Source organism: Phalacrocorax aristotelis, chromosome 1, assembly GCF_949628215.1.
Source record: "Phalacrocorax aristotelis chromosome 1, bGulAri2.1, whole genome shotgun sequence".
NCBI lineage: Eukaryota > Metazoa > Chordata > Aves > Suliformes > Phalacrocoracidae > Phalacrocorax > Phalacrocorax aristotelis.
The window spans coordinates 134,185,088-134,199,062 of NC_134276.1; the positions used below are offsets into that span (position 1 = coordinate 134,185,088).

At 37.6% G+C, this 13,975-nt stretch overlaps 1 protein-coding gene across 6 annotated transcripts in view; it reads left to right on the top strand.

The window, feature by feature from the left end:
- Positions 1-13,975, top strand: part of PRMT8 (protein arginine methyltransferase 8) — a 75,990-nt gene that overhangs the window by 54,785 nt on the left and 7,230 nt on the right. For all 6 annotated transcript variants that reach the window (XM_075109846.1, XM_075109876.1, XM_075109885.1 and 3 more), the window contains 4 exons: positions 1,067-1,209; positions 1,600-1,687; positions 5,180-5,295; positions 12,120-12,270. In XM_075109846.1, the coding sequence (XP_074965947.1) occupies positions 1,067-1,209; positions 1,600-1,687; positions 5,180-5,295; positions 12,120-12,270 (498 nt within the window). The remainder of the gene's footprint in view (positions 1-1,066; positions 1,210-1,599; positions 1,688-5,179; positions 5,296-12,119; positions 12,271-13,975) is intronic.

The window sequence follows — 13,975 nt, forward strand, 5'->3', positions numbered from 1 at the left end:
ATAAAAATAATGCAAGAATGATTGGTGAATTATGTAGTGATCCTAAAACAAAATTATTTGTTACAACTGATCTAAATGTGGACCACCATTTAATTTTCCTTTAAGCAAAATATCTGCTCTAGTATCATGATTCTTATTGATTTGCTTTTGCAGTGCATAGCCAGTCTCCTGTAAGTAGCGTACAGTATTGCCAGTAATTTAATGCACTGTGTTGTAAGTATCTCTGAGGATCTGGTATTCTACTCCATCAAACTTCCAGCAATCTTTTTAATTTCCTTGAAACTAATTTGGTGACAAAATACCTGACAGCAATGTTTTCCAGCAGTCACTTTAGATAACTGTGGAAAGTTATGCAAGTCTAAACCAGATAGAAGATTCAGAGTGAAAATGCTAGTATGTTGTAAAAGATTCAATCATGAAGCAAAAAGGAATGAAAAATAATTTTTCATGAGACAACCATGCTTGTACAAATTTTCTGGTTTGTGTACTGTCAGGCTGGATCTGACTTTCCCAGTTGAGTCAGCATCCCAGAACTCATGGAAGAAATAAACCTTAGTTTCCTCATTGTGGAGCCAGCATAATATGTTTGAAAAGCAAATGAGAATTAAATTCTAGTTCTATAAATCTCTAGTATCTCCGTGACAAGGTCATGTACATGTAACCCTACAGGGATGTTTAAAGGATTCTAGGTGGATTCTTTGCATTACTTTGTCAATGATCTAGAAATATTCCAAATTCCAAAAGGCATGTAAAATGAGATCATGCAGGTAAGCAGGTAAGGCCTGTTTTTCCTGATGGTTTTTATGTATGGGTTTTATTTGGTTTGGATTTTGGTTCTGGGAATTTTTTTTCCCTTTTATACTGATACTAAAACTTCTGTTTATTATACTTACTGCAAGTAGTTTTAAAGTAATGTAAAATCTATTGAATCACATGGAGTCATCCTTTATCTACAGGCATTCAAGAAGAGAATCCTACTGAAAAGGTCAGCCTGATATTCACCAGTAAGGCACTTAGTCAGGTGTTTTATTATGTGAAACATATTTCTTTGGATTCTTTTTTTCAGTAATCACAATATTTAAAGGTAAAGTGGAAGAAGTTGAATTACCTGTGGACAAAGTAGACATCATCATCAGCGAGTGGATGGGTTACTGTCTGTTCTATGAGTCAATGTTAAACACAGTCATCTTCGCACGAGACAAGTGGCTGGTAGGTTCTCTGCATGTCATACTCCTTGCTGGAGCAATCATCATTTATTTTCTGACTACAAGCCTTCCCTCTCCTACCGTCACCATAACAAGACACAGGTGCATCTCCAGGTGTCATTTCTTAGGCTTTAACAAAGAGATTAACAAAGGAAATCTTAGTGAAAGAGCTTTGCTTTTGATTAACTGCTGGTGAAGTTTGTATAGACACAATCTAATGACATTGCCACAGGCTGCAAGAGTTGCTGAGATTAAAGTTGATGTGACAGTCTGAAGGAAAACAATAAAGGCATGCAAGGGGTGCTTGTCTGGTTTTTGTATGTGCAGTTCAAAATGTGATGTCTTTGTCAGGTGAATAGATTACGAGATCCATTTCCCCACAATTCATCAACAGAAACCTGGAGGGCTAATGTTTCCAGACCGAGCTGCTTTGTACGTGGTAGCAATTGAAGACAGACAGTACAAGGACTTCAAAATTCACTGTGAGTAAACGCCTAACAGTAACCCTTTTCTATCATTATTTCCCTAAAATATTTGATTTATAGTGGCCTACTGTAATCTCTTTGCTGGAAAAGTTTTGCAAAAGCCAAGAAAATATGCTGACCAGGCCAGAAGTCAAACAGAAATATGAACACTGAGAAAACTCTAGTCTGGTGATAAATTCAGGAAACTTGCGGTAATTTACAGTACACAGAGGAAAGATGCATGAATAAATTAATGTAGACCTTGCTTACAGCTATATTGATACCTTTATCTCAGTTTTAAAATGTGGATTTTAGGATATTTAGTTTTGTTGTTGTTTTGATAAATACATGATCACACATACTGCCATTAAAATTGGTAATATTCTTTTGCCATCCAGGTGCTGGTTTTGTTTTAAAATAGCAAGAACAGAAAAAGTAATGGGATGCAAATGAATTGTAAATGATAAGAAATAAGCCTAGGAAAAATTATATTTCACTAGTACGTTTGTAAAGAAAAAACCATGTCATGCTTTTTTAGCTTTTTCAAACACTTTATGTGAGAATTTTAAAATTAAAAATAAGGATCAGAAATTTCCATTTTACTTTGATGTGAAAAAGTTATAAACTTTTTTAATTCATAGATGCATAAAATTGACTTTTCCTTTATACTTAAAATGTTGGGTTTTTTTCCTTGAAGTGTCATTGAATAACTGCTGCTGTTAGCGTCCTCTACAGATCACCTAGTCCAGCCTCCTGCTCAAAGCAGGACAGAGTTCCTAGTTAAAGCAGGTCACTCAGGGCCTTGTCCTACAGAGTCAAGAGGTGGGGATTCCATAGCTTCTCTGGGCACTTGTTCAAATGCTGAAACACGCTCAGGTGTAAACATGTTTCTGAAAATCCAGTCATAATTTTCCTTGTCGAAACTCACCTTCATTGTCCCTTGTCACCTGAAGGGAATCTGACTTTTTGTTTGTTTCTGTAGCAGCAGATAGCAATTAGATCCCACCATTAGCCTTTGCTGTCCCAGGATAAGCAAACCCAGTTTTCTTGGGCAATCCTCATATCTTAGCATGTGGTTCAGTTTCATCACCACGAGGTCATACTCCTGGTTCATGTTCAACTTGTCCCCCAGGTCACCCAAGTGTGGATTTATTAGATCATAATAGTTTTGATGAAATGAGTAAGATCTACATTTTTCACCCTTCTTTTCTTTTTTTATTTTTTTCCTTATTTGACTTTTATTTATTTTTCAGAGCTGTTCAATTTCACTTAAAGGAATTTTCCATTAAGGAAAAAAAAAGCACAAAATTCCTAAGCAGTTTTATTAATTAAGGATACATGCAAAAGCTTGGGTAAAATTAGTGCGTTCAGTCAAACTTTAAATGAAACGCTAATCAAATTCAGTGCCAATACACAGAACTGCCCATGGGGCAAAATTGCCATTTTGGGTCAAAAGCAAGGCCAATGCAGTGGGGCAGTGAGGCAGTGACAAGAAGGCTGTGTAGGTCCCAGGGAGAATTATATCTACTCCTCAAGTGCAGCCTAGATTTTTTCCCTCGATTATGTGTTGACCTTGACAGCTAAATTGCCTACAGAATTTACAGATTCTGTAAAAGAATCAAAGCCATTTTGGCCTAAAAAAAAAAACACTTATGCCTTCTTTCACCTTGCTGTTGAATCTCGTCCTTTCTAGGCCTTGAGCCTTTTTCTTTTCTCACAGACAATACCCCTGTTTTCAACTTGTTTGTTTTTTCATAATTTAAAAAGAAGTGTTTTGGGTTCTTTTTCTATTCTAAAATGTTGTTTTCCTTTAAGACACTTTCTTTTCTGTTTTCATCTGATTTCTCTTCCTACGTCACTTTTTATACTTCTGTGTCTTCTTCAGTTATTTTGATCTGACTACTTGTCTGCACCACCATCTTGCCTCCCTTTTCAGTTTATAAATCCTTCATGGTATCCCTTACTTTTCAATTTTTCATCTTTCTTTTTTCTCTTTTAAGGTGGATAGAGCCTTGCCTTCATATGAGATGCAGGGCTGAGCATTTCAAAGGACACTCAAGAGCCATCATATTGATTAAGAAGGTTTCTTTAAAAATCTGACTTCTGATTTCTCAAACTTTATTAATGCCACAAAGTACTACTATAGTAAATGACTCTGATTTCCTGCAAAATGTAAACCGTATAATTTTATCTTTTAAGACCTGTGACAGGTCTCTGTCTGCTACAGACTGTGGCATGTATTTCAAAGGCATCCCATGTAGGCTGAAGTACATCAAGTGATGGAGGCCCCGACAACTCTGTTAATAAATTGTTCCTTCAGGGTTTCCTAGTCCATCCTTTTTGAGTAACCACATAAAAACATATGACTTCTATAAATATAATCTAAAGTTCCCACATGATCAGGATGCCTGAAACAAAACTTTTGACCATCAGCTTCCCTGAAATACTGAGAAACTCACAGTCCAATAAAGGGATAACATATCAAAGAACTGTTCATGTCCAGAGTTGTTCCAATTTAGAAATCTACAGATTTTTTGCTGATATTACCTTTTCAATCATAGTACTCTGGCAACACCAGTAGCTCAAATGCTATGCTCTGAAAAAAACAAGATATTTCAAACATGCTCACTATTGCTGTTTATCAATTTACCTTGCTTGTCTTCAAACAATTTCTTAAAATTCTCACAGGGTTCAGAAGGACCATGGAATGGACCTTGACTTATATGATTTATAAGACTAAGATTTCACCTTTTTTTTGGAGTTGTTTTCATTTTGTCAAGCAATCTTAAAAGCAAAGCCAGTGTACTTTTCAATGTTTGGATGTTTTCGTTTTGTTCAAGAAAAAAAGAAAAACCTTCAGCAAGGTAAAAGAAGGATTTATCGGGACAACCAGAAGAACAATTGAAATATATAAGATCAGCATGGCTTTTAAATCTTTTAGAAAGTGGACATTTTGCTTTTTCTCATAATGTACATGCAGATTAAAACTTGGATGCCCCAAATATTGAAACGCACCTGTAATTCTACTCCTGTCAGTAATTCACTTGCTGTAACTAAGACTACTTAAATAATTAAAAGAACATGCAAACTGCTGATTGAATAGCAATCTATAAAAAAAAGGAAATATTAACCAGAATGGATAGCAAAGGATTGTGTAATCTTAGCAGCTATTCCCAAGTCTCAATCTGACGTATTATATGATTTCGGGCAACACTTTCAAATGTCCAAAGCCATGAAAATCATCAGCAAATCTCATATAATAGTTCTGGGGACACCAAAACAAAGGGCCACTTTTTCAAAGATGTGCATTGAGGGGTTCTTTTGTCACAGCTGCATTACCTGTAAAATAGCAATGATGACATAGACAACTGGTGCAGGGAGCAAAGAGCTGAGGAGGAGAGCTGAAAATCAGGGGATTGTAGGAATTATTTCAAATGAAAGGTGCTTTGAGAAACAAAAAATATTTTTATTATTACTGCTAATCTTTGACACATCCATTTGCATTGACAGGGTGGGAGAATGTGTACGGCTTTGACATGACCTGTATTAGGGATGTTGCCATGAAGGAGCCTTTGGTGGACATAGTAGATCCAAAGCAAGTGGTGACCAATGCCTGTTTAATAAAGGTTTGGTAATTCCAAGTATACCTAATTATGAATGTTTACATCTAACTGTAGGATTCTTTTGAGACCTGCTGCTTATGTTTTACTACTATCTTTGTATGCTTCTAACAAGCTCCAGAAGCCATCATTATAGAATGCTATCACTCTAAGAAGGAAAATTGTGCAGTTTAAAAATAAGTTGGTACTAGTATGTTGCACATGCCCAATACTGTCACCTGAGCTAATCATGAACATTGATACCTTGATCACCTATGGAATACCCAAAAGCAAGATGCTCCTTGTGACTCTGTACTCATCTGGCTACTGCTAACTGTAACTTAAGACCTTTACAAATTTTACATGTGCAAATACTGGATAAATAGAGACATGGTGTATTTAGATATGGATTTTAATTGCCCTACCCTCTTGTAAATAGAGGTTGGAAATTATTGATGGAATGCTGCTGAAGAGAAGGGGTAAATTAATTCTGTTTGCAGTAAAAAAGACCAAAGCATCAGCTTCTGTATTGGTCAGCTCTGGTGAAATAACTCTGATTTACTCCAGAGCATGAGATCAGAATTGGAACCGAATTTATTTGCATAACTTCCTAATTCTTAGCCTTACCCAGAATGTTACTTTGCTCTCCCAGTCCCAGCAACTGCAGCCAGAGGCTAGCTTGTACCTACATATAAGACAGAATGGTCACTACTCCCTTTTCACAAGACCAGGTTCCATAGGCTGCAGGAAAACATGAAAGCTCTAAAATTCCTTCCATGTGAAGGAATCTCCCTCATGTGGGAGTACTCTCATGAATAAGGCTGTCCACATACTGATGTAGTGTAGTGTTAGGATCAGGTCCATGAATCCAAGAGTATGCTCATTTACCCCAAAGGCTCAGTTCCAACTTTTCCTTTTCACGTTTTGCCAGTAACAAACACAACATTAAGTATTCCCATACGCAAAAAGGAATGACATACCTTTAGTCTGCAGAACCTTTACTGAAAGCAGCAAAAAGGAACAGAAATAGAAACTCTGTGTGAGTACATATGCATGCACAGTCCACCTGCACTGAAGGGATCACAGGATGGTTGTGTCTGAAAACAGCCTGAGACACAGCAATTTAAAATTGCAATACACACAAAATAAACAGATATTAAGATGGCATAAAATATGTCTGGAGAGAGAGAGAGATCAGGTAGCAAAATGGGTTGGGTCTCTGGAATAAAAAGGTATAAAAGCTGCATGCCCTTCAATGAAGTGCAAATCTAATGCTTTCTTTAGATGGTCTTTGAAAGTATTTGGGTTTAAGAACACAGACAACATTTTTCAAACTGTTCCTATTCAGGTTTTATATTTAATTCTACATGGCCTGACAGCTTTTGTCCATACACTGAATGGTGCTTTACTATGTAATGGCACCTTGGGAGCAAAGCAGGTAGTAACTACACAAGCAGAAACCACTCTCTGTTCCAGAATCTGTCCCTAATCTCACAAACTCATCACTAAAAAAAGAGAAAATTGTCAATGAAAGGCAGGAAGGAGGCAGGCTGTTGTTCAAGATAGCAATGTGGAAGCAGAAAAAACTGAGGCTACATTTCCTTTTTTAATTTAATTTACTTTTGCATCTGGTTTATTTACATAAAGTGGATTTCTTTGATTCTGAAAATATTTAGTAATTCAGAGAATAATATTAAGCCTAATAAAACATTTGAGAGTAAACAAAGCAATAATGTTAATTATTCAAATGTTTTTTTGTAGCATTTCAAGATGGCACAGCTTCTTCATATTAGATTCACAAAGGGATTTTTTTAGGGGTGTATTCAACCCAAAGCCAGCTAACTTAGGGTGCCTACCAGATGAATCTGTGTTCCCTGTACATTAGTCAGTAGATGGACTAGTCACCAGATGCATTCCTAACGGATCAGTCAGAGCCCTGTTCTTGTGCAGTTATTTCAATTCCCAATTTAGATGCTCTGAACTGTTCTACAAAATCAGCAAAATAAGATATCAACCCCTGAATGCTATGTAACCATGACACTTATCTGGAATGCTGGAGACTTGAGTAAAATTTCCTCATTTGTGCCTTTCAGGAATTGGATGTAACTCAAGTCTTGAATCCTTCAAGGAACTATAGCCACTAAACCACAGGTGCACTGGGGGTGGTGCATGCAGGGAATAAAGCATCTTCTCTGTTGTGGAAGCACTTCCTCTTTGAGTGGTCTCTTAAATATATCCCAGGGCCATAGGAATTTTCCTGGCAAGTAGAAGTCCTGTGTTTAAATTCCAAACCAAATCAGCCAGGGAGGATAGTGGAACTATCTTCAAACCACTAGAGTCAATAACTGATCTCAGGAAAAGTGTACAGGTGTCTTTCTGAGGGCCTATGGCTTTCAGTAACATTGACTAAAAAATTGGAAAAGTTTGTTTTCAACTCAGTAAAACAGTTATTTTCTTCTCTGATCCCCTTGCATATTGGAGAAATACCAATGGGTTTGGACTGACCCAAACCTTTTTCTCCATGTTAGTTTTGATTTGATGTCAGCAGACTACAATAACAATAAATCAATTGTTTGCACAGCTGTAGAAAAACCTGCAATGAGAGAGTGGCAAAAACTCAAAAACCAAACAAGAATGAAGAGCATGCCACATCCAGTTTTTAATAAAAGATTCTGTTGGACTTTCCTGAATATCCTCCCATATCTAGCCACAGAGAAAGAACCAAAAAAAAGAATTAAATCTACTTTTGTGCTCCCATTTGTCCACACTTTCCAGGCACAGTTTAAAGCTTCTGCAGGCCACACACCACTTTAAGATTACACAGTTTTACTTAAAGCACAAACTGTGTTCCCTGAGCAAAAAAAAATTATGCAACATTCTTGTTTATCTGGGAACGTAGCATAATATCAAAATAACATTTACCTATATGCTCCAGTTCTTTAAGAAATTTCTGCTGTTTTGGAAATATGATTCACCTGTATGAAGCCTTATTTCAGAGTATTTTCTGCAAAATGGTACTATTGTTCAGAGAGATGCAGCCACCCAGGTGAGCCACTTGAGTGTGAGCTCTTATGAGTCCCATGTTCTTCTCCCACAGTAATCTTCACCCATGAGGTTTAGGACAAGGCATTCCTCAGGAGACTTTTCTCTTGCTTCACTGCAACTTCAGTGAACTTCCTAATCACATTCCTTTCTCCCAGCTTCTCCTGAAGTAAAGCAAGAGGCACCTATGCCACTCATTTTCCATCTTTCTTCAAACACTGCTCTTTTTTTCTCGTTTTTCTTCTCTAGGCTTTTTTGAAAATCTCCCTTCCCTGTAAGGGACTTGCCCTGTCACACTTCCCTTTCCAAGATTTCTCCCCAAAGTCTTTCCTTTCAGCATCTTCAGATTTAATTACGACTATTGATGATCCCCCCACCCCCACCCCCAAAAATCCAAAACCCAAACAACACCCTGGTAATTTTCAGGCATTTCCTTCTGTGCAAACAGGAAAAGATGGCAGAAGAGGGCCCCTGGTAAGACGCTGAAGTCTCTGTTATCTAGAAGCCATAGCTACACTTGCTTCCCTGTTATTAAATCTAATGGAAAATCAACATATGCTGCAATATCTAGTCAAAACCATCTCAGATACTCCATTCTTCATTTCACTGCTCCCCCGAAACACCCAGAATTTAATGCTGTTTCTTTTCTCCCCACATTAATACTGTTACTTCTCTGCACTCTTTAAAAAAAAAAAAAGAAAAAAAATTATTTTGGAAAAATGAATGTGTTTTGGAGGCTGGCTGTTGCATTCAGTACTCCCCTCATATCTGTATACACGTGTGCAACTGACAACATAGGTCGTTTTCTCAATGCTTGTCAGAAAAGAGGGTTTAGCTCTTTCTCCTTTCCCTAGCAATTAATTTTACTTCTCGGCCTTCAGATCAATCCTTTTGCTGAAGCTGGCAATACTGCTTCTACCATTACCACCTCCCCTAGCTTCTACATCAGTTCAGCATCTTTACCTGCTATGATTAGCACTGCCTTCACCATCACATCCTATGTTGGGGTGACCATTTCCCTCTTTGTCCAAACCAAGATATCTAGTGCAATGGGAGAGGGGAAGGGGGAGAAAAGCCCAAATGCAAACCCAACCAACCAACTCCACCAAAACCAGACATTTGGATCTTTAACTTTTCTCCATGCTCACGCAGTCCTAGCTAGGTAAACTGACTGGCTGGGAAGGGGGTCAGAAAAGATGTGTAGTGGCACTATAGAAGGAACCTTAATTACAATTCACATGAGAAAACAGGCCAGGCAGCAAGCCAGCATTTTTCCCATCAGCAAACCTGATTCAGTGCTGTTTCTCACATTAGTTAGGTTGTCTTCAGCTAGGATGATACCATTCAAACAAGAAACACATAGCAGCTGGCAGCATTGCATCTCAACCTCACTGTCGTCATCCCTGTGAGTCTAAATGATCTTCTAGACATCATTTGCTCAGTCCTAAAGCAATTTGTGCCCAAGAACTGTTCTTTATGCAGTGAATGTAAAAACTGGACCTCTGTCTCTGCAACAGGGTCATGCAGAATGGGATGTGTCATGGGCTTTCATGCAGTGTTAAACAGTGTCTGGCTGTCCTTATTTAGCTGATAATTTTGACACTTTTATTGTTGCTCAGCTTAATGCATTTTATTTTTTAGTATAATTAAGAGCTGTATTTTGATCAGATCCCTGCTTAATTTTGCCCATTTTATTGTTGTTTTTGAAATCTGAATGAAATCTGGTAAATCATGGCTTTTCAATTTATTTTATGCAAAGATAGCATTTGTCCCCTCTGCTGTTATCTGTAAGTAATGTTCAGTGAGCAGTGATATTTAATATAAGAAGATATATTAGCCAGAGTACCATTCAAAGAGATCACCAAAATGGGATCAGGCCAGTTTCAAAACTATATTAATTAATAAAAACCCCACATTTGTCTCATATCTGGCATAGTAAAAAAAAACATGGTTCTGTCCTTAAAAGAAAACTGCAAAAGTGGCCACCATTTTATTCAGCACATCTCTTCAATATTTCTGAGACACTTCTACTAATTTCTCTAATAAAAATATTTCCTACTGCTTTGATTCCACTTTACCCTGCAGAGCCAACACAGCTCAGAGAGAGGGAGCTACATCCTTTTTATGTGCCTCATCATTGGACTTAATTCACAATTTCCCCACAGTGATACCACTAAAAAGCCACCAAAAATTACAGAAACCTGCAGCTATCACCCACCAGCCCAGTCTAGCTTGTCAAAGAAAATTTTGCAGGCTGCTATGGAAGTCTGCCAGAAGACTTCAGAAATTCTTATTCCTAGTATGCTTTTTTCTTTTTATCTTCTTTTGAGAAAAAAAAGTATCAGGCTATCTGAGCTTTAAATGACCACTTAGAAGCATGGGTCACTTTTAAGCACTAGTGACTCAGGGTACTATTGCAATATGATAGAACAATTTTCATTGCGGTTAAGTTATTCCTGAACAGTATTGCTAATCAGACAGGCCAAAACTATAGCTTGCTTAAATCATCTCACCATAAGTTTTCTAAGTCTCAGAAACACATGATATGTGGTCCATGCAAAGACCTCAGTAACTGAAATACGGCTGAATCATTTGATGTCTATTTTTGCAGGTGACTTCTAGATTATAGAATGCAATTGCTAAAAGAGCCCTCTATTGTGCCCTAAAAGAGGCTAAAAGATCCCTCTAATGGACATTCTAGACTCTGCTTTCCCTTTTTGCAGTGTGAGTCTGAAGTAATGCTGGTGAGGTCAGTGATATGATTCCTGGCTGATGTTAGTAGAGTAGAGGAAATTTGGATTTGTGCCTACAAAGCTGCTATTTCTCTGTATTCATAAGGAGTTTTGTTGTTAATACTGACCTTCCAAACAGTAGAGAGAAAAATATTTTGGGGGTATCTGGCTCTTGCCAAATATGCCCTGACAAGGACAGTGAAGCCAGATACACTTATGAGGATATCAGAAAGTGCGCTGGTAGGAGATGTTTCCCATAGCATTAGAATACAATTAATAGTATTTCAGACTTAGTGTCCGCTCTATCATGACTACAAGTTTTGGAAACAACCCAGACAAAAGCAATACATAGCTAGGAAAATCAGGTCCATCTAAAAAATCTCAGTTTAAGCTTTGACCAGTGAGATTTAAATATTGATGGAAATAACCAGTCTTGGAGACTACACCATTGCTCCCAACTACTGTAATCAAGCCATAGTATGATTTACATGATTTGTTTCTGTCTAATTCAAGAGTAAGTGCTTACTATTTTGAATCAGTTATCTGACACAGGACTAGAAAGAATTATCAGCGGGCCCCTATCGTGCCTCAGATGTTTTGACTGCTTGACACAGTCAAAGCACATTCCCTTCCAGAGATGCTCAAACAAATCAGAAGTTTATTTTTATTAAAAACCCAACTCTGCCATCTTTCCTCATGCTGACAGTCCCTGATGATGAAGTCTTAGAACTGGGACCTGTATCTCCATTTCAACATCCATTGTGCCTATATTTGTCAAAGCACACTTTTACCTTGATTTCTTCCAGCTCCCACAGCCCCTCACTGCCATCTCCAAGGACACACATTCTTCTGTGAGCGGCCTCTCTTACTACACTCTGTCAACTTAGTCAGATAACTGGATCATTTGCTAATGATTTGATAGATTCAAATGTACCATTGATTTCTTGCAGTGTTAAAGGGCTCCCAGTTGTCTTTTTTGATGATCATTATATAAAATGCTTAACTTCATCACTTAGCACTTACCTTAGAGTCACAGACACCTTCATGTAAATGTCTTTTTCTTTCTCCTCAAAACAGGAAGTGGATATTTATACAGTAAAGACTGAAGAATTGGCATTTACTTCTGCATTCTGCCTCCAAATCCAGCGTAATGACTACATTCATGCCTTGGTCACCTATTTTAATATTGAATTTACAAAGTGCCACAAGAAGATGGGATTTTCTACAGGTAATCTGTATTTCTTTTCTTTTCATTTCATTTCTATTGCTATCAGTATATCAGTGCTACTGGTCAGATGGTACATGGAGGTTTAGTGTACCACTAGGTTTGAATTTCAGTGATAAAAATTATTGTCACTTTGGGGGAGGTGAGCAGGAGGGGGAAAGGACAACTACATGTAGGAATTGTGCAGAAACAGAGGCAGGATTTCACAACGTCTACCAAGCTTAGAGACCAGCCGAAATTATGACCTGGGAGTTTATGCCCATCACCAGTTATAGCTAAATCCTGTGTCAAATTTCTCAAATTAGACAGGGAATGGTCAGCTCAGTGAAAGGGAAGAGCTCTGCATCCTATTTCCCCCCAAATTCGAAACTCAAGAAAAGGGTCCTGCTTGTCTAGAATAAAACCATTTTTTTTTTTCCCAAGATATAACCACACGCATACTGCTTATGTAAATCAGCTCTAACAACCCAAAATGTGAAACTCACTCACCTTGGTGAGCAGATATTTAAAGGAGTAACTCCATTCCTTTAAGGCATCATTTACCAGAGTGAATAAAACTGCCAGTGTTGCAAAAATTAAAAAATGCCATGACTTTAATGACAAGAACAACAAATTACAGTTTGTTGCTAGTTGCACCACCATCACACAACTCAAACAGGTGTAAATGGGACCTGATGTAAGTTAAATATTAGAAATCTCTTTTATTCTCCCTTCACATGAGCTCTCAACCCTTTACATGAGATTCAAAGCTCAAAATACTTTGTTGAAATACTTATATTTTATTCTAGAAGTATAACCATATGGATTATGTTATTTGGTACCTCATAGTCTTATGTTTCTCAATAACTATGTTTCCCTGGTTATTCTATAAATGTGTTACACTATAGTATTTTCCACACCATGAGAGGCATCACAAAGTGTAGCTAGGGAGACATGAACAATCTGTGAGGCACTACAGTGGTATCCTGAAGTGCTAATATTTCTGAGTTCATGCTAAACAAAATTATCTAAGGAGGAAAACACTTCAGGTTTTAGGAATTTGGTTTTTTTCACAGAAGGATGATTTTTTTGAGCAGAAGGCAGCCTGTTAATCTTTTCTAAAAGGTAATATAGTCAAACCTCTACTTTCCTGTAAAAAAATAGCTTTGAATGAAGGGTATAGTTACTGTGTTGTGATGTTAACTGAAACCTACCTTAGTTAAGGAGGGCTACTTATATTGCCAGAACTACATGAAAGGTCTTTAACATCATCGAGAATGTGTCTTCATCTGCAAAGGAATAATGGAATGTGTTTCTGTTTTATGTGGGCATATGAACATACATGTTTTAAGAAACAGCTGTTAAATATTAGGATATCTGATTAATGTTTTCCAGTCAAGTGTGTCTTGTCATCAAATCTGGCCCTCAACCCCAGCCATTCTTTGCTTGACTCTTAGACATCCCAGTGAATAGGTGTCAAAAGTGGCCCATTATGTCATTGCAAGGAGTTGCTTGTCTGCAGAGTGGCCATAGACTTGCTCCAATATCAGTATAGCAAAAGGTGGGTGGGATAAGGACTTTCTTGGCTCTTCTTGCCTCTTGGGTGTATGGAATAAAGGGGGCTCACTCAGGCACTTGGAAAATGTTCTGCAAGACCACCACAGGTGGGCTTAGCTTCCCTTAGTACATAGGAAGTAAGAACTTGAGGAAGGACAGAGGTTAAATAGAA